The 21833-nt window shown below is 40.9% G+C and overlaps 1 protein-coding gene across 4 annotated transcripts in view; it reads right to left on the reverse strand.

Annotated features, from left to right (window-relative positions):
- Positions 1-21833, reverse strand: part of RP1 (RP1 axonemal microtubule associated) — a 312070-nt gene that overhangs the window by 135682 nt on the left and 154555 nt on the right. For all 4 annotated transcript variants that reach the window (XM_072151901.1, XM_072151900.1, XM_072151899.1 and 1 more), the window contains exons 31-32: positions 20309-20338; positions 3159-3325 (exon numbers count right to left, since the gene is read on the reverse strand). In XM_072151901.1, coding sequence (XP_072008002.1) covers positions 3159-3325; positions 20309-20338 — 197 coding nt within the window. The remainder of the gene's footprint in view (positions 1-3158; positions 3326-20308; positions 20339-21833) is intronic.

Raw genomic sequence — 21833 nt, forward strand, 5'->3', positions numbered from 1 at the left:
GCCAGCTCCATGCGCATCATGCGCTTCTTGCGCATCTGTTTACATTCCCCTCACCCGCCATATCCTAAACTTATAAGAACGCTACTACACTTGATCTTATACAAAAGGTTCTTAGAAGTGCTGTTTGGGGAGTAGCCTAGAGACAGGGGCTTGGATTGGCGAAAGCTCGCCTAGCAGCGGAGCGCCAGCTCCATGCGCATCATGCGCTTCTTGCGCATCTGTTTACATTCCCCTCACCCGCCATATCCCAAACTTATAAGAACGCTACTACACTTAACTTGGTGCAGGCTGGGACCGAGTCTGACCCTGGGGCTGGTCATATACTGCCGACGCAGAGGATTGCGGGGCCTACCTCGGTCCAGGTCTCAAAGGCCTACTATACCTCCAAATCCTCCCACCCCTCCTCCACCTCCTCCTCCTCCGAATTACCATCCGTGGGCATGGCGCCATCAGTCGGTAGCTCTAGGCACAGCAGCAGTGCCGTTGCTAAGCGACAGCAGGCGGTGCTCAAACTGCTGAGCCTAGGTGATAAAAGGCACACCGCCCAAGAGCTATTGCAGGGCATTCCACATCAAACTTGTTAACTTTGTCGCCACCCTGCTGTGTAAGCCACAAAATATACTGGAAAACTTTTTTCATTTACGGATATTATTTCAGCGCTTCTTGCGCAGATGTTTACATTCCCCTCACCCGCCATATCCCAAACTTATAAGAATGCTACTACACTTGATCTTATCCGAAAGGTTCTTAGAAGTGCTGTTTGGGGAGTAGCCTAGAGACAGGGGCTTGGATTGGCGAAAGCTCGCCTGGCAGCGGAGCGCCAGCTCCATGCCAAGAACCAACTAACATAGTTTTAACTGCAGTACCTTTAATCTACTACTAGTTCACTGCCTCCATACATCGTCCCCTTATCAAACGAGCTGTGTCAGGCAGAATTTTGGATTGTTTTCATGGCTTCCATGTTAACTTTGTCGCCACCCTGCTGTGTAATCCACAAAATATACTGGCAAACTTTTATCATGTACCAATATTATTTGAGCGCTTCTTGCTCACCTTCTTTGGTTCCTCTCTGCTACCCATTGGTTTGAAGCCTGAGTCCATTTAGGGTATGTCGCCATGCCACTCTCTAGCCTTCCGCTGCTGCCGCTGCCTCTGCATGCCGTCCCCTATAGTGTCAGGGTCAATTATTGGATGTTTTAGATGCTATCTAGCTTCATTCTGTCACTCTGTCATGGCCATGTTGTTGCCCATAATTTTGGCATAATGGTGCGATTAAGCAGCCTCAGAGGCATCCATGCATGCTGCCCCTGCTGTTTCCTGTCCATTTCCGTGGTGTTTCCATCCTTTTCTGAGGTTCCCAGGTGTTTGGCCAAGCTTCCCTGTGCAGAGCCTTGGTCTCCTTGAAAAATGCTCGAGTCTCCCATTGACTTCAATGGGGCTCGTTACTCGAAACGAGCACTCGAGCATCGGGAAAAGTTCGTCTCGAATAACGAGTACCCGAGCATTTTAGTGCTCGCTCATCTCTAACTGTAACCAATATAACGGGCTCAGCCTCCTCCTGTAAGATGGCAAACACACAGGAAACATTCAAACAATCTGCTGTAAGGAACATGTTTGTGTCAACCAAGTGGATTCATATAATGCAATTTGAGAAGATGCGGAAACTGAATGCAAGCCGTATGCAGCAACTTCTGCTACAGCAAATCAATGCATGAGCGATCAATATACACCATCATCTATTAAAAGGCCGGTTACATATTAAGTGAATGTATGGTACTTGGTTCTTGGACTATTGAATGTTCATTTATTTTAGAGGCTACGATTATTCTTACTACCAGCTTCGTTCTGTGTGTTCTATCCAGCAGCCATATAGATAATAATGAGTTTACAGTATTTACAGTAAAGCTAAATTTACTATATGTGGCAGAGTTCCAGAATTACTGTGATGGAGTCAGAGGGGGACATTTTTCATACTCCAGAGTATGACATCAGTCCAGACCCTCCGCTGTGCCAGATACATTAGAAGGCTCCTTCTTCCTGGTGTACCCAGTGTCCGGCTGTGCTACATACAGCTCTACGCTAGGCCCTGCCCGGTCTATAATTGTGCTATTACCAGCATCTGTCCAGGCTTGATCAAGTGCACAGGCATGGGGCAGTTACGCCTGTCCCATCCATTGTGACCACCCTATATGCCCCTCCATGCCCACTTTCCGTGGAGATGGCGTAAAGGGGGAATAATCACAATTTCTGGCTGTTTGCAAGGAATTGAGATTATTTCAAGCATCTGCCCCAATAATACCACCAATGCCAACTGTATCACTTATTAGTGTATAGCCTTACTTTTTGCATGGGGAAAATAGTAATTATAGTAAAGCATGTGAAATTGTTATAATTTCAGGTTTGATTACCGTATTTTTCGGACTATAAGGCGCACAAAAAATCATTTTATTTTCTCCAAAATCAATGGTGTGCCTTATAGTCCAGTGCGACTTATATATGAACTGTACTTACAGACGACAGCTGCTTTGAACTGTGCACAGGTCTGCCCCCTGCTGGTCATTCATCCTTATAATCAGGTGCGCCTTATGCTCCGGTGCGCCTTATATATGAACCTAGACGTTTTAGCAGGCATTTATTCATAGTGCGCCTTATACTCCGGTGCGCCTTATAGTTCGAAAAATAGGGCACATTTACTTAGGGTTGCGCGCTACACTGTTGTCGGCCTGTGCACGTTCTTCATGGATAAAACGACCTGCACAGGTATTTAAGTGTCTGCGCTGAGATTGTGCCGCACGCGACCCAGCTGTGCTGGCCTCCATGTGACACAAATTAGAAGATGTGCCATTGGACGGTTCGACTGATTTGGACAGAGCACCGTATTAAACTTTCAAATTGTGTTGCGCGCCCTATGTTAAAGGTGCACCACAAAAAAGATGGTGAACTCTGTCGGACCTGAGAGGGGAAGCGACACATTCATGATTTCTGGCGCACGATATTAGTGAATCGCCACACGCAGCATTATAGACGGACAATGCACTTTCAGTGAACTCTTGTGACTTTGTAAGTAAATGTGCCCCATTAGCTCTCTCTGTATTCCAAGGTCTACTACTATTTCCGAGTGACATCTTAATCTGCTTGTATGATCCTTCATAACTTACCAAATGCTCATCTTTAGAGCCAGGAAGAAAATAATGTGTTTTAGAGTCTTGCGGAAGAAAAATGTCTTTTGTTTTCCCATCTGATCCATAAATAATGACATTAATTTTCATCTCATTATTCTGTAAGGAATCATTTGCTGTCGCTAATTCTATTTTCCAACGTTTTCCTGGAACCGAAAGAAGGGGAAATGAACATTAGACACATACTATTAGTAAATAATGACAATGATACGGAGGTACTTATTGGAAACATGAAAATATTTTAAAACCCTTTACATAATAAATATGGTACATACTGATGTGGCCATCCATTAACTAAATATAACACAATGCCAAAAAACCCATTGATAGTAATGGAAAAAAAATTGCCATAAAAGGTCTGTCTTGAATTCCTTTTTTTTATATAATAGGCACAACTACTGTAAAAAAAAATAAACAAATAAAAGAACTAATACTTATTTTTCTTCTGGTCTGCTGGTATTCTTGGCTGGACATTGACCTTTAATTGAATTAATCTTCCTTATAATTTTTTTTTATTTGGATGTTATTAAAAACAATTACCTGTATGTAGATAATTTCTCATAAATGTAGCCATTTTGCTGTCCTTGGATACAACCACTGCAGCTGAGAGAGATTGCTCAAATAATCAAATTGTTTTTGCATATGAGATGTCAGGGTGCGGTCTACTGCATGCATTTAAAAACGCATTGCTACAGCTGAAGGGAGATTTGCCTAATTAAACAGCTGTTAATGCAAGTGTTAACATCACGGTTAACGCATGTGTTTGTTAACACATGGTTAACACATGTGTTAACGTCCTGGTTAACACATGCTTTTTGTAAACGCAAGCGTTAGCAGCTGTTTAATTGGGCAAATCTCCCTTGCCCTTGCATGCAGTAAACGCGACGTGTGACTGCACCCTCACTGCATGTCCTGTGGTAATAAACGCTGACTCCATTTGATCAAGCAGGATTCAATTGTGCATACCTGGCCACAGCTGGGAGAGTGTGGCATCCAAGGGCATCTCGTTTATAAGGGACAATGTGGCTACATTCATGGGAAATTATCTTCTTCACACAGGCAGATTTAATAAAATGCAATTGAATCACATAAAATGTGATAGAATGTTCAGATGGAAACAGCCCTTAAACTTAGCTACATGTACACATTATAAACAAATGAAAGATTACAGTTCTGCCAGCAATACATTTATGGGAAAAATTGTCAAGTATATCCGTATTGTGTCATAGTTTATTGATGGTTTAGGCAATTAACTGGTCTACTGGCACCCATACAAACATTTTGAGGTATATTATTCTATAGTGAAAAAGATTATTGTCTATAGGAAAACATTCACGTCTTTGATGGTAGATGCCACACGGAGAAAAGGGGAAGGGTAAGAAACTGCTAAGTTTAAAGAACAACTGTAAAGTTTTTTTTGGTATTCATAAATTAATAGCTCTTGGGATGTAGAACAACTTTGCTTATTATCTTTGTATCCTATATTCAGCAGTTTCTTTGCTGTATACCTCAGATTAACTTAGTGCTGAAGTAGCTCCTTCCTCTGCCTGTGCTGACCAGCCCTGGAGTCCGTCCTGTAAACAAACTCTACAGATTCATGGGAGGGGAGGGGCTGCTGCTCCTGTTTACTATAAGTTCCTCTATCCAAGTCTGTGATTATACAAAACTTTCTCTGTCTCTCTCTCCTCTCCTAATGCTGCAGCCCTTCAGGCTACTCACCCTATATACATCCTCTATGTACACTGTACAGTGTTCAGTGGATTTACTTGTAGGAATCGCACTAGATTTGCTGCTAAATAACTTTGAGAGAAAACACAAGGCATCATGGGACCTGTTTGAAAGATTTTTTTCAAACACTTTCTGAAAATAACTTTAGAAAGAAAAGATCAAATAAAACAATATGAGAATTTGGTAAAATCATTATAACTTTTCAGTTACACTTTAAAGGGGTCTCGTCTGGGCATTCACATTCAGTTTCATTCAATCTTTTATATATATAAATTTCTTCAATTAGATGTTATTAAAAAAAATGTTCCTGTGTGAAGAAAATTTCTCATAAAGGAAGTTATAAGGTCCCTTATAAACAAGACTAAATCCTTGGATACAGCCACCTCTGCAGGAGGGATTGCACAAAGAAACAAAAAGTTTTTGTATATAAAAAGGAGTTACTGCAGGTCCTACAGCCATTCTGTGGTAATAATTGCTGATACCAGGTGGTCAGGCAGGACTCAATAGCGCATGCCTGGTCATTGCTGCCAAAATATCAGGTGGTCGTATCTGAGGAAGTGGATCTCGTTTCTAAGGGACAACATGGCTATGTTTATGAGAAATTATCTTCACACGGAACATTTTTTTTAATAACATCCAATTGAAGAAATGTTTACATATGGCAAATGAATTTAATTAAATGTGAATGCCCAGATGGGAATACCCCTTTAAGTAAGACCATAGCATAGTTGAACTCCAGTGGGCTCAGGCTCTAACCCTTTAATAGTGGCACCAAAGATCCATACTTTAGAAGTGAATGGAGAAATGTCTTTACTTATGGTATTTTTATCACAGGTAATTTCACAAAATGTACTGGATTAGAATTATGACTTTCTGCTGATGATATATCCTACAAGGGGATTTTATGGATGGAGAGTGGGAGATTAACACCTCTGGTAGGAACATCATACCTGAGTCAAACTCTGAAGGTTTTTTTCTTTTTTTCCACTGGGCAGCTGGGTTTGGGGTGGTTTGGGTGGTTATGGGATTGTGGTTATCTTTTTTGTTTTGGTGAGATCACAGATGGCTTAAAGCTATGACCTAATAAATATGACACCTACTGTTTAGGATAATTGGATCTACAGGCGGTCCCCTACTTAAGGACACCTGACTTACAGACAACCCATAGTAACAGACAGACCCCTCTGACCTCTGGTGAAGCTTTCTGAATGCTTTACTATAGTCCCAGGCTGCAGTGATCAGCTGTAAGGAGTCTGTAATGAAGCTTTATTGATAATCCTTGGTCCAATCACAGCAAAAAATGTTTTTTTGTCTGGATCTACAATTATAAAATATACAGTTTCGACTTACATACAACTTAAGTACAAACCTCAGGACCCTATCTTGTACGTAACCCGGGGACTACCTGTATATGTAAATGTAAAGTTAATTGTCTTTTGAGAAATATTAAATGCCATCGGTAACAAATATGAATAGCTTTTTCACTAGATATGTAATATGGTTTACAAATCAACTCTGAAGATGGATGATTTAGGCTGGATTCACACGACTGGTGCCCGCCGTACCGTAGCACAGCGGGCACACGGCAGCGCGCGGGGAGAGGAGGAGGGGGAGAGCGCTGCTCACCCCCGCCCCCCTCCATAGGCATATATGGCACACAGCGCCGTATGCCCTGAAAAAATAGGACATGTCCTATTTTTTCACGGGGTACGGAGCAGTACAGTGCAGCACGTGTGCTGCACCGTACCGCTTCCATAGGGCGCCGCGTGCCCTTTGCCGTCTATGGGGGACGTATATCGGCCATATATACGTCGGCCGTATATATACGGCCCCCTTGCGGTAGTGTGAATGCAGCCTTAGACATGAAAAAATTGAAGTTTAAGTTAGTTCTCTTGTAACAAGAAACAACCAAATCTGAAAAGCCTTCACTCATGTTCCTAAATCCTGCACCTGACACTAACATATTTCCCTATGCACTTAACCAACACAAACATTATAGTACTACAATGTACAAACAATACTGTGGATATTAACAAGTAGAAGAATTCTCATTTCTAACCAGACAAATGATGAATGAAAAGTGCCTTAGAAAGCATGTCACGACTGAACAACGCTGACTTTATGCAATTACTAAAACGGAAAATTGTTATGTTCAGAACAAGTCAATTATCCCAAACAAAACTGCAGCATTATATTTTCTGGTCCCCCAGCAGGAGTATTTTCATGTTTTTAAGTCTTCCTTTACTTCTGTCTAAAATGTAATGCTTAAAAATAGAGGCACTATTGTGTACAGATCCATGGAACCTATCATTTGATCTAGACATGATAAAAGTTGTTAACTCATACAGATGTAAAAGAAAGTAAATTCATTCTTTAAAAATAACACTTCATTTTTATTTTACTAATTTCAAATTGGGACGATGATCTATAGTGAAAATGGCAATTTCATCAGTAAAGTACAGGGAGTACAGTACCCCTTAAAGTTGGAGTACAGTAAATATAAAAGTGCTATTACCTACCCTGTTTCCCCGAAAATAAGACAGTGTCTTATATTAATTTTTGCTCCTTAAGAGGCGCTAGGTCTTATTTTCAGGGGATGTCTTATTTTTCCAAGAACAAGAATTTACATTTATCGATGAACAAAAAAAATCTACTTCTCTTATAACTCTCCAAACTCTGAATTTCCTGTTGTATTTCTTGTGACTCCATTTCTATTAGAATCATTGGCCCCAGTCTCATGTTTAGTAAAAGCACTTTCCATACATGGCCCTTCTTATCTTGGAGGCTGCTGGTATCACATTTGCAGCACAACAGTCAGTGATTTTATTCCATTAATTCTTCCCTATGTCACAACCTTCTGCAGCATCTAAAAGATTTCCTAATACTAATGTATGGCGCGGGGGGAGCCGCAGCAATGACTACCGCTAGGTCTTATTTTCAGGGGAGGCCTTATATTTCTAAGACTTAGCAAAATTGTACTAGGTCTTATTTTCGGGGGATGTCTTATTTTAGGGGAAACAGGGTAACTCTCCTCATTGATTGACCTCTGGCAATTACATGGGTCGCTACTCCAGCCAGTGATTGGCTGTGGGGGATTTTTGGAGGGGAACCAAAAAGAAAGCATTTTGGAAGAATCCTAATAGGATTTGTCAGGGGTTTGGTGAGGTTCGATCAGGTTCGATTTTTTTAACACTTTTGGAGCTTTTGACAATAACACAGGGTCACAGCTCAACACAAACTTTTTCATGTCTCTATGTTAGGTGTACGAACTAGGATCCATTGCACTAGAAGTAAATAAACTAAAAGTTGGAAACATTGCATTTCTAGGTTGCATTATCATGTGGGAATATGGCTACATGCTCAGGATTACAGATTTTCCAAGCATATTTTCATGTGGAAAATCCACAGTGTGATGCAATACCCTCAACATGTTACCTGCAGCTTGTGTTGTTTGTCTATGTGGTCTTTGGCCTTTAATGAGAATTTTTTAAACTGCACTTTGTCAATATATTTTGTGCAAATGCATCAGAATTTGTATCTTAACCTTCAAGAGGGAAGTAAAAATCTGCATAAAATCAGGAAGTCTTCCATGAAGAGTGGTGGGATAAGAAAATCATGTTGGGAAAAGGGTGCCCTGATCTTCCTTTAAAATCTCCATCAAAACCTACACAAAAATCAACAAATAACAGGTGCTGATTTGAAATGCAGATGTATTGCAGATTAACTCAGGGCCGGCGCTATGGGTAGGCAAAGGTGGCAATTGCCCAGGGCCCCTGGGAGAAAGGAGAGAATCTGTTCTTTCAAATGAATCTTGAATTTTGTTTCTAGGTGCCCTGGATCCAGAGATATTCAGGTTTAAAGTGAGAATATCAGGTGCCGTTTTATATATAAAAATCACTCCCAACGGCAGTTTAACAGTTAATATCTCCGTTTTCCTACAATTTAGAAACACAAATTTAGATTCATATAAAAGAGGAGACTCTCTCCTTTCATAGGAAAAAAGAAGTGAGGTTCTATGTGTCACAGAGCCAGAGATACGGCCCCCTGAAGTGTGCCCCCCTCCAGATTCTTAGCCATCAGTCTACAGGGAGAATTTGCTGCACACAGGAGCTGCTGCACCTCACAGATACTGGAAATATTCACTTTATATGTTACTACATTTTGAGAAGGGATAATATCAACTAATATTCATGTTTTTAACCCTTCTCTATGCAGAACTATCTAAGAAAACACTTTGGGCCACATGTATCAATCGTTTTTTTCTGTTGTTTTTGCGCCTTTTCATTCAGGTGCACCGTTTTTGTGCCATTTTTGCGACTAAATGCCAAGCTAGCTGCGCAGCAAAAATAACCAGCTTTCCCTCATTTATCCTAGCAATCCAGATGTTTTGCTGCGCCTAATGATATTCATCACTTGCGACTTTTCATTTAGGCGCAAAAACACTCCAGCCCGAAGGTGGCGTTAACTGAGAAGAAAGCACTGAGCCCCTTTGCAGAAGAGCTCATTTCTAGCAGAAAAACTCATCCAGACACTAGTACAGATAATAGATACATGAGATACTCTGCAGACACTAGTACAGATAATACAGTCATTAGATACTCTGCAGACAGGAGCTGCAGACTCTATTTACAGTTCATCACCTTCTATTTACAAAACAATCTGCAGAATCCTGAGCTCAAAGCAAGAGAGAAGAGAACGTTACAGAATGTTGCACCTAGTACTGACAAGTGCCCCCCATGTAATTCTGCACAGTATCACCAGTGTGTCTGAGGGGGATACTGTGCAGAATTCCAGGGGTGCAGCAGGAGACCAGCACTGGGGGATCCCCTCCAGGAGAAGCCCCTGCTGAGGAGATCACTGGGTGCAGGGTGTCACACACCTGGGTGCTGCTGTGAGTGTTATCTTCATTCTGGGCTGTGGGAGAAGCAGAGAGGAGCTTGTAGCAGGATCACATGTAAGTGCCCGAATCTAACATTACGCCTTAACTGCGCCAAAATTGCGCCTAAACTGTTTTAAAGTAAAGTGATTAATAAGATGCAGGAAATTAACTTATCACAGATGGTTGTAGCTTGTGATAATTCTGGAAAACAGTGCGCCAGAATTTAGGCGCAACTACTACTCATAGGCGCACAAAAGTGATAAATGTGGCCCTTTCTCTCTTATTCCCTTTTTATTTTGTGATAGTTATTTTTTGTTGGGAAAATTGACTGATACGATGAACATTCAATCCTCTTCGCCTAATGTGACTACACTGCGACCAGAACATGTCCGAAAAGTTATATGTAACAGCAAAAACACACACATGTCCTGGAATAAAGTTTTTATTTCCCATCATCCTCCATTATTTCCACCGATGTTATGATGTTCTCACTCTCATTCTTATGAAGCGCGGAGGATTCTGTTATTGTGATAATACAATGGCGCACATCTAAACGTGACTTTTATTATCTCATTAGAGGGGTTTATGGATATATAGTTATTTATTTGGGTTACCATTGTGTAAGGAACAGACAATGATACATCTGTGTGAATTTTCTGCAGTTCCCTTTGCTGCATATTTTGGTGAATATATTGGTGTGGGGTCTGTATGATCTCCTCACATCTTACTGTTTTAGGAAAGTAGATTTTCTTTATATAAGTATCTGGATTTGTAGATATTTTAGAGGAAATTTTGAATGTTAATTGCCAAATGCATGGCCTGGTTGTCTGCTTTCAAAATTATAAAGGTTTTATGGCGCCTTTACTTTTTATTCTGTTTTATTGCTATATTTTGCAGGTTGTGACTGTCTAAAAATGTCTAGCTGAAAAGCAGATATATAGTTATTACAGTTTTAGTGATATTATGTGGATTTATTCATGTGAACATATCAATAGGGCACATTTGTGAACTGTACACATGTCCATGTATTACATTTAGGAGATGTGAAGGTAAACATTTTCTGTTTGGATCAAATTTTTTGCCATCAAAGTCAAATTTTAAGTATTTTTAATAAAATTTGAATCAAAATTGCATGAAGGCGCCTATGTCTATAAAATCTTTGATGCAATTTTGAAAATGGGGCAAGTGTCTGCTTTCAGAAAATATCGGTCCCTCTCCCCAATGGGGCTCACAGTCTAATCAACCTACCAGTAATTTTTTGGAGTGTGGGAGGAAACCGGAGAAAACCCACGCAGACACAGAGAGCACATACAAAATCTTTGCAGATGTTGACCAGCGCTGCAAGGCTGTAGTGCTAATCACTGAGCCACCATGCTGCCCATAAATCTCCCTATCATTTATCTATCTCCTATAAAATTCTCCCATATTACAGTTTGTTTTACCATACTAAAGGGAGCCTCTTGCTGACTGTGACTGGTCATAAAATAGTTTTATTTTGGGGCCCCACTTTTAGTTTCGCCCAGGGCCCCACTTTGTCTAGAACCGGCCCTGGATTAACTCAATATATTCATATATACAAAGGGCTAAAGCCCAGTGGTAAATAAATATGATGGTGGTCTTTTGCCTTTAAATCCAATCCACAAGCATTGCCTGTGTTTGTTTTCTGCAGTGGTTCCCATACTTTATTCTTTCCTGTGTGTACCAGTTATACTGAGACCATAGCATAGCAATATTGTTCATGCCACTTCTAGTTTCTGCCAACTCTGTTTCCCATATAAATGACTGTAGTATGTTAAGAAAATTGTAGAAGTACCGTGTTAGCCAGGAAAAATAAAAAATCTGTTGTAAATACTTTCCGGTTGTATGTAGGCGCCTTCTCTAAAGCGATTAACCTGCACCTCTACTCTCCCAGCCTGCGCTACAGTAGTATATCTGCTCTGTTATTTTCCTCACTATATTATTCCCTCTCAATCTGTGTCTGAAGAAGATCCGACTAGGGATCGAAACGTTACAAACTTTAACATTGGATGCCTGCACATCACAAATAAAGATCATTTTTCTACTTTTGTAAAAACGGAGTGGCAAATTTCTATGATTAATTCTATACCGAGTTGGTACCCTATCAAATAGCAAAACAGGAAAGGGCGGCACAGTGAGATAACAGATTGAAATCCAAAGTGGGTGCTAGCTCGATGGGGTCTGACTCCAAAAGAACTCCAAGAGAAAAAGACAGGCGAGCAGCACTCCATGGAACAAGTGGAGAAAGCGATGTTTCGGCTGACTCTATACAGCCATTCTCAAGCAATGTGGACAGTGGTACAAGGCGGGCCTAATTCCCCCGCAGGAAGTGACATCATGTGTAACAACCAATCGGTGTACATAGCAATCAATAACATATTCGTAAGATATATTAAACATAGTCCATCACAAAGTAGATTCATGAAGTGTAAATGTTTATAAATATAAACATATAATTCTAAACATATAATCAAACTGAGGGACAACCACCTCGGCACATCCATTTTGTGTCTAGATCAGAGAGTGCATGTCAGATGGCTGCGTGGCAACCTAGTATGCTAACCGCATGGGAGAGAAAAAAAGCTCCTCAGCAGGGTGACGCGTCCCAATCACACTTCTTACTGGCCATACATGTCAGACGCACACTGTGTCACCACTGATTTGTCGCTACACGGTCCAAGCACAGGAAACTGAGCTGCAAGACTGCGCTATCTCAGTGTGGGTGTGAACACATCAGGTGAAACTATGGGGGTCATTTACTAAGGGCCCGATTCACCTTTTCCCAACGTGTTACCCAAATATTTCTGATTTGCGCCGATTTCCCCTGAATTGCCCCGGGATTTTGGCGCACGCGATCGGATTGTGGCGCATCGGCGCTGGCATGCACGCGACGGAAATCGGGGGCGTGGGCAAACAAAAACCCGACGGATTCGGAAAAAAACGCCGCATTTTTTAAAAAAAAGTGTGTGGAACTTGCACTTACCTTCACTAGGAATAGGCCGGTGAACTTGAGTGCATTTCGGCAGGCCTCGGGGAACTTCAGCGCAGCAGCGCCACCTGGTGGACGTCGGAGGAACTACCTTAGTGAATCCCGACCGGACCCGAATCCACCGCAGAGAACGCGCTGCTGGATCTCGAATGGACCGGGTAAGTAAATCTGCCACTATGTGTCTCGAGAGAGCAGTGCTCGTGTGGTTGCGGCCATCTTTAGTTAGGGAAAATGTCCTCTATGCCAGTACAAGGATGAATGAGGTTAAGGGTATACCCACAAGGTGTCAGGTTACAGTGCATTCCACGTTCACTGTAGGGTGGTACAGGACTTGGGTTGGTACCTTATCGATGCACCCAAGCTAACCTGGGAGTGACATGAATTTCCTTTCCATGTGCTTGATGATAGAATATGGGCACAAGTATTCCATTTTTTGTTGTTGCAGGGAAAAGTGCCCGTCTGAGTTGGTGGTGAGAGGGCACTTCTTACCAGGAGAGTACTCATATTTGGTGGCTTTTTGTAGGCAAGGAGAATATGTCCTTTAGCCTGTTGTCCTTATGAATAATGGCTTTGAGATCTTTTTTCTTAAAAAAATGTTATTTTTGTGTGTTGTACATGACCACATGTACCACATGACCACACTGTGCCACATAAAAGGTTGGGAAAATCTGTGTATTTGGGTAAGTAATTGGCTTAATGATAGAAAACAGAGGGTCGTCATTAATGGCACATTCTCAGATTGGGTTGATGTTACCAGTGGAGTGCCACAGGGGTCAGTATTGGGGCCACTTCTTTTTAATATTTTTATTGATGACCTTGTAGTGGGTTTACACAGTCAAGTTTCAATATTTGCAGATGATACTAAGCTGTGTAAAGTAATAAATACTGAGGTAGATAGTTTAGCATTACAGAGGGATTTGTGGAAGCTTGAGGAGTGGGCAGAGAAATGGTTGATGAGGTTTAATGTAGATAAATGTAAAGTTATGCACTTGGGCCATGGAAACAAAAAGTATAATTATGTTCTAAACGGTCAATTACTTGGTAAAACTGGAGCTGAAAAGGACTTGGGTGTGGTGGATGGTAAACTTAATTTTAGTGGCCAGAGCCAGGCGGCTGCTTCTAAAGCTAATAAACTTATGGGATGTATCAAGAGAGGAATAGATTCTCATGATAAAGACATAGTTTTGCCCTTATACAAATCCCTGGTCAGACCACACGTGGAATATTGTGTACAGTTTTGGGCACCAGTGTATAAAAAGGATATAGTAGAGCTGGAACTGGTACAGAGGAGAGCAACCAGGATTATTAGGGGAATGGGGGGATTAGAATACACTGACAGATTACAAAATTTGGGATTATTCAGTTTAGAAAAAAAACGACTGAGGGGAGACCTCATTACAATGTACAAATACCTGAACGGACAGTACAAGGATCTCTCCAAAGATCTTTTTATACCTAGGCCTGTGACCAGGACAAGGGGACATCCTCTACGCCTACAGGAGAGGCGATTTTACCATCAACATAGACAAAGGTTCTTTACTGTAAGAGCAGTGAGACTATGGAACTCTCTACTACAGGAGGTTGTTATGGCGGACTCTATGTACATGTTCAAAAGAGGCCTGGATGCCTTTCTGGAGAGAAAAAATATCACGGGTTACGGGGATAAAACATTTATTTAATTCTTAAAGGTTGGACTTGATGGACTTTTTTCAGCCTTATATACTATGATACTATGATACCACTTAGGCCACTCTTCATTTGTCCCCTTTCTATTGGCATTACAGCAGGCTGCTCTCTGGAATCCTTGTAGCTCTGTGGATCTGTGTATCTACTATAATCAGCAGATGGTATCCCTGTTGTAAGAATGTTCTTCTTAGCGATAGAAGGTTTTGTTCTTCAGCCTCACTTTCTAGCAGATCCAGATGTATCTCAGAGCTTGGCTGTAGACAATGGATTTCTTGATGTGTTTTGAATGAAAACTGTTCCACTTTAAGTATGCTGGAAGACCTCTGGGTTTTTGGTAAATTGTAGTTTGTATGCTATTGTCCATAATGTATATGGTTGTGTCCAGAAAAGGTACCTTAGATTAAGAGTAGTCCAGGGAGAGTTTTATGGTAGGATGGAATTTGTTAAAACTTCTGTGGAAAGATAACAGTTCATCTTCAGATCCTGTGCAGATAATAAGCAGGTCATCAATGTAGCGGAAGTATGCTAGAGATTTAGTGGTGCAGGTTGTTAGAAACTCCTCCTCCAGTTTGGCCATGAACAGGTTGGCATACTGTGGTGACATTCTGCTCCCCATGGCACTTCCCGTACCTGATAAGCTGTAGGACAGGTTCTGTGGCCATGTTGTTGTTCCTGCGAAAGTATTTACAGGGAGCTATACCATCCTCATGTGTGATGTTGGAATAGAGGGATTCAACACCCATAATTGCCAATATTGTGCCATCTGCTAGTGAACGCAGGTTAGAAAGCTTACGGAGGATGTCGGTGGTGTCTTGGACATAGCTGCGTGTCTCCTTCACTAAAGCTTTTAAAATGTTCTCCACCCAGCCAGAGATACCTTCAGTTAGAGTTCTAACACCAGAAATGATAATATTTTTTTATACAAAAGTATTTACAGCAGATTTTTGATAAAAATGATTGGACAGTGTCTTGACGGATTTGTATAGGGGTTTCTCCACTGGAAGATTTGTGCCCAATTCTACCACGTGTAAGTGGCAAAACAAAACGCTCTTTGAAGAAACTAAAATAATACCGGTAATGCATTAACCATTGGTAATGTTGTAAACAGACTGACGAGAAATGCTTGTATTTCAGATTTAATCAAAACATGCATTTGTTTTTTGGGAAAAGAATGTTGTTTTCTACCAACTTTCTTTGAAATGTAGATACATTTGATTCCAGCGGTTATATTATTAGAACAGTGTAATAACTTGCACAGTAGTGAAATGTAAAATAATGATTTACTAAGACATTCCCAAGAAGGAATTCAGGTATTTCCGCTCATAAAATTACACTCAGAAAATAAATCTGCAAATATCAATTACATAGACAATATAAATCATGCAATCTGCTCTGCACATTTCTCATGTATGAAAATCAATCAGAATCAATGCTATTGTGCACTATTGTTCTTATTCACTTGTTTCCATCTCCTGTATGTTATGACACTTTATATGAACAGTAGTATATAAAGAGCCAAAAATGTGCAAATATATCTATTGTAGTGCTGGTATCTATGTATGACTGGTAGAAGTATAGACAGTACTTATCAACGGGTACATGCATCCTGGTGACCCTGGTTCTACAGATCCAATTCTATAAATCCAAGGAAGAAGGCAACAGCACTCCAGAGTTTGAGGCCTCATGCACACGAACATGTGGAAGCCCGATATATCGGTCCCCATTGACACCTACGGCACCCGGTCACGTTGTCTCACGCCACACGGTGACTGCGCAAAGAAAAATATAGAACATGTCCTATATTTTCCATACTACACCGATGGCCGCTCGCTTCTCTATGTAGAGGGGAAAGTTGATCAGCATTTGACCCAGCTACGGCAAGGGGCCTCAGTGTGAAAAAGATGTAGTTCTTTATTCACCCTGCATATACCGCAACGATTTGACTCACAATTGACTCGTGGGTGAATTAAGGAATTCATCTTTTTCATGCTGAATTTCTGGATTGCTTGTTCAGTTCTTTCTTGGGTCTCTATGTATGATCAAATGTAGTTCTGGCAATGATTTTGGAATGTTTACCATGGAAAACTGTAGAAAAAAGTCCCCCATTGACTTCAATGAGAAACCATGGCATCTGTTAAAATAAGAATTTTAATTTAAATGGTTGGTAAGAAGTAGAAGTTATTAGTGGTGAACATTTTGTGTGGATTTAATGCAGATTGTGCACTACAGTTTCACTTCTGATAAGAGACTAGAAAGACTTAACAAAATCTTCCCAAAACTTCTATAAAACCTAGTCAAAACCACATAAAAAACTCAGCATCATTTAAAACCTTTATTACCAATTCTGTTTGTTTGTTTTTCAAAACTTTATAATCTTTTAAAACTTGTATTTTTACTCCAAGTCTCCTATTGAGCCTATGACATGTTAATATTAAGCCCTATGAGTGCTATAAGCATAATAAACCAAGGACACTCATAGATCCAGGCACTGTGATTGTGATAATCCTCTTATATTTGTCGTCCATGGCCTCCTCCCTTCTAAAATCAACTTTTGAAATTATGCTAATGAAACAGAAGCTTGGAAAGGAGTTTAGTTACCAGAGCCCCACCGTGCTGTAGCTTCACAGGTTGTTACTGTGTCTCCCAATTCCCCTGGCACCCTGACTCCTATTCTACCTCTGCCTAATGTAACAACCTGTGATGCTGAAGCTATGGTAACACCGCTCATTAGCATGATTTTTAAAGTTGTTTTGTAGAAGGAAGGAGCCATGGATTATGCATAGAAGAAGATGATTACCACAGTCACTGTTCCTGGATCTATACTTAAGTATGCCTGGTTTATCATGATGGATTATGATGGATTTCCTTTAAAGGGATGCTATTATGGCGGGCTGGAAGATTTTGCAAGCCTTTGGCTGCCATGACAACTGAACAGCACCCTTCTGGCTAACTGGTCAGATGCTGCAATGGCTATCACTAGGATCACTATGATGGATGTCTCTAATAGGTTTAAAAAACACCAATAACCTACAACAATAAACAGCTACATACAGGCTATAATACATGACACAGAATCCTGAAATAAAAAAGAGTAACAACATATCTGTACTGAAAAGCAAAGGAAAATAGCAAAAGCTAATTAAATTCATTTAGTTGAATTAACTAATTAAGTGATAATGTAATTTACAAGTTGTGGGAGCAATAAGCATTGAGAGCATATATAAGACTAAAACCCTTCAGCTAAGTAATGAAAACATTACTGCCATTAAGTGTAATCACCTGAACAAAGAATTAAACTAAAAGGGTGGGATGTCGGCCATATTGTAAATTAAGAGACTATTTATTAGAGGTCACCTTAAAGGTCAGACACAAATTTCAACATAACATTTGCCCTCAAAATGTTGAGTGAATGAGTTGCTTCAGATTTGGTATTTACCACCTTATCGACTCTGGGGTAGGCAGTCTACTGGTACATGCACACGGCATATGTGCGCCCAGGCCAGACATGTCCTATGTTTCACCGCAAGGGAACGTGTACTCACCGCACAGTGGGCAGGTGCCATAGACGATAATGGGGACTGATTTACGGCTGCAAATGGTGCGGCCACACATTGGCCCTACGTGTGTGAATGAACCATAAGGAAAGCTCTCTGGTCACTCACAGATTCAAAGACAAATGTATTTGTTGCATCATAGATATGTTTCCTCCTTTCTAAAACCAGCACATTAAAGATTTACAGTGGTTTAATGCAGTAATAATAATGCATAATAATATAATTTGAGCACGCAAGTTGATCCATAATGATGGATCAAAACAGTCATAATTTCCTGTTCCTTGCACATTTCCTGCATCTTGCACATTTTTTCCCTCTGTCTACAAACTAGGGATCGTAGTTCTCTTTTTAAGTCATCTGTTTTTTGCAGATCCACAAAGAAATCCAGAAGGCTGCTGTACATGATGCATGAATGGACGGTCCACAGATGACGCCTTTGTTTTTCAGTATTTTTATACAGCACAGCCTCATAGACTTCTATGGGGGAGTAGACCAAAAAACACAATCAAGAACAGGACATGGGTTGTTTCAAAGGGGGACTATGCTTACACATGGGGCTAAGGAATCCTCAGCTGTATGTATGATAAAATCCATGGTGAAGTAAGGTACCCGCAAAAACGGAGGCTAGGATACTGAACAGAAAAATGTTTGTGTACAAGATGTCTTAAAAAATTTCCCATGTGTCAGCCACAAGACATGAATAATATCACATCTAAAAACAATATAAACAGTGCATACACAAAGTCCACATTAAATATTAGTCCTCATCACAACCGCACAAGCCGATCTTTAAAATAAAACCCCTTTTTTTTCATTTGAAAAAAAAAACAACTAAACAAAAAGTATGACCACCGGAAATTTCTGTGTAAATTAGCTCATACTGGTCAATGGGGGAGTAACCTTTCACTTTCTTTAAGGTGTGTTGCTGTGTACTATATGAAAATATAGAGCTACCACCCAATTGGTTACTTTGAGTTCATTGACATATAATCTTCCTAGGGCCACATCTAGTAATGAAAGTGTTTATTTACTGCTCTAAAAGACTGCTTCTTCACACTTGCTGGGAACACAATCTATCCTCAAAATCACAGGGTCTAGTCCCGACTCACTGTGGACAACTGTGGTTAACTTTTGTTTTATATACGGCCACACCTTGGTCAGGGTTTGCGTTAGACTCTTCAATTTAGAAGAGTATAATAGAAACTGAGAATAGAAGGTGAATGTAAAGTCTACCACTTACCTTCCATTTCCTTATTGACCTCAGTGTATGGAAGGTTGCCTTCCCTTACAAGGTTATAATAGGTTTGGGTTGCTGCACTATTTTTTCCTCCTTTTCATAACGCATAAGGGAATGGAACTGCCAGTAGCTGAACTCCGGTGTTGGTAAATGTTTACTGGAAACCATTTTCAAGCCTCATTTCATCCTATCTACCAGCTTCAGCTATTTGCATCCTTTTATAGGCGGTGCTCCACAGATTCTAGCAACGCAACAATATTTGTTACTCTCAATGTATCTTTAAAAAAACCTTGTCTCACCTCCACCAACAAGTGCTCCTCCACTGATTCCGAAGCAGCTGACATTTTTTCTACTGTTGCTGAGGAATTAGTGCTATTAGCTTTGGCACCCAATAAGCTAATATATTTCCCTACTGTCAGATGGGAGGTACCAGGCTGTCTACTCCCAGCTAGGACGGTAGGCAGTAGAGGTAAGGAAAAAATGGCAACTGCACTATAATCGGCGCAGGTGACTATGGATACATAACGTAACAGCTGTCAGAGGTGGTTAAAGGTGATACAGCAAAAAATTGGGTGGGGGCAGGACCTAGCCTTTACGTAAAGAATAGGCCTTTAGAATATGTTTTATATTTTCAAGCACATCCCAGTACAGACAGTCAGAACTGTATATTTTATAATTGTAACACCACCCAGAATTTTGGTCTTTGTGACAATTGGATTTTTAAAAAAGTTGGGTTGTCATAAGAACCAGGATTAACAATAAAGCTTCATTACAGACACCTGTGATAACTGGTTGAGCTGTTTATTGCAGTCTAGGACTAAAGTACAGTAAATTACCAAAATCCAGAGGTCCGTTTGTAACTAGGGGTCGTCTGTAAGTCAGGTGTTCTTAAGTAGAGGGCTGCCTGTATCTTGTTTATGTGCCCAGACACTTTGTACTTCTGCTCAGCATTGATACGTTTGTTTTATTCTGTTCTTCAATATGACTTTCCCTAGGCTCATTCACCCCATTTGATTATCGGGGTGTGGGGTTTCTTACCTTCAATGTCGTCTTCAGGATTTTCTCTTTCTGCAAATAGAATGGAAGAAGTTAATCATCAGTCAGTTCTCCAAATGAATAATAAGATGATAATGAGCTGAGAATTCACGACACTTTACATTATCATTAGAGAGCTGAATCATCAAGCCACTTTCTCTTTGGAGCTTTCAATGGAACATCAATTTGTCCCCTTGTAGTCTAGCGATGGCTCGGAAACGCTAATCAGGGGATTTGTAGTTTCCTAGTTTCAATTTCACATTTGTGTCACGTCCTTTCCAATAATGTGTTCATCTGCTCATTCTCAGTCCATTCAATGACTGGACTAGCGCAGCTTCTGGTAACACGCATGGCTTTGTTTCTTATATTCAATCTGTGAATGCAATCTAAAGACTATTGACCCGCTAACATTGAATTAGCTATCAGTATATGCACTGGTCATCACATTGGCTTGTGTACTGATGCAGGAGGCAACCCTTATCAGTTTTGTAGAGTGTCCTTGTCAATCACAGGATTTCAATCCTACAGCTTATAATGACTTCCCAATAAGCAATAGGGAAACCACTGGAATTGGGACAGTTGGAATCAGCAGAGCCTCCGAGGGGTGCATATATAATATTGTCCCTCCGTGTACCCACTGCATCCTAAATAGACAACTTTATTAAAAGAAGATGGACAAATATCCTTATTAGGATATTCTGTCTGCCTACAGCCCCAAATGTATGTGGTATGTAATTTACAGGTATAGTTAGTAGGTAGAACAACACACAAAGTTTTTGCCAAGCTACTAAATCCAACAGGTGAACCAAAGTTCCAGTATGGATAAGTATCTCACCGCACTTTTCAGTGTGAAAAAAGGCCAACACAAGACCTCTTCAATCCACAATCCTCTTCCTTGTGCCACTAGATACGGGTCTGTACACGGGAGCAACTTCTATGCTATTCCACTCCTCACGTTGTTGGATTTTAACTTTGTGAGTTTGAAAAATAATTTTAAACAATCCAGTTATCTGACTGATTTGCACAATGGATCCTCTCCACTTCATTTAGCATCTATAGGGGACTGGAGGCGAGAAGTGGAACAATGTGGAAGTTGCTCTGCTTCTGTTTGTACTAATCCTATCAAGTGGATTGTGATTTTTTCACACTGAAAAGTGCGGTGAGATACTTATCCACAGGCCAGGATACTGGTCAAAGCCCAGGTGGGCCCTTATCATAAGTCACCATCTCCTGCCTGTGTCTGTGCAGGTACATTCAGCTGAGGCTGGAGGAGGGGGGCAGCAGGGGGGACTATGACATCCTGCAGGAGGGAGAGACAGGTTCTCTGCTCTTCCCACAGCTGCGCTGGGGCAGTGAGTAAGACATTTCCCCCTCCCTGCACTGAGCACCTCAGCCCCTGCGTCACTGCAGGAGAACATGGCCCCTGATTCACTGGAGGAGCAGACAGTGAGCTGTCACTAATTACAGACCAGAGGACGTGGGCCCCCTAGTTGTCACAGTGGGTCATGACAGACATCAGGGGCCACCA

Source organism: Engystomops pustulosus, chromosome 5 (genome assembly GCF_040894005.1).
Source record: "Engystomops pustulosus chromosome 5, aEngPut4.maternal, whole genome shotgun sequence".
NCBI lineage: Eukaryota > Metazoa > Chordata > Amphibia > Anura > Leptodactylidae > Engystomops > Engystomops pustulosus.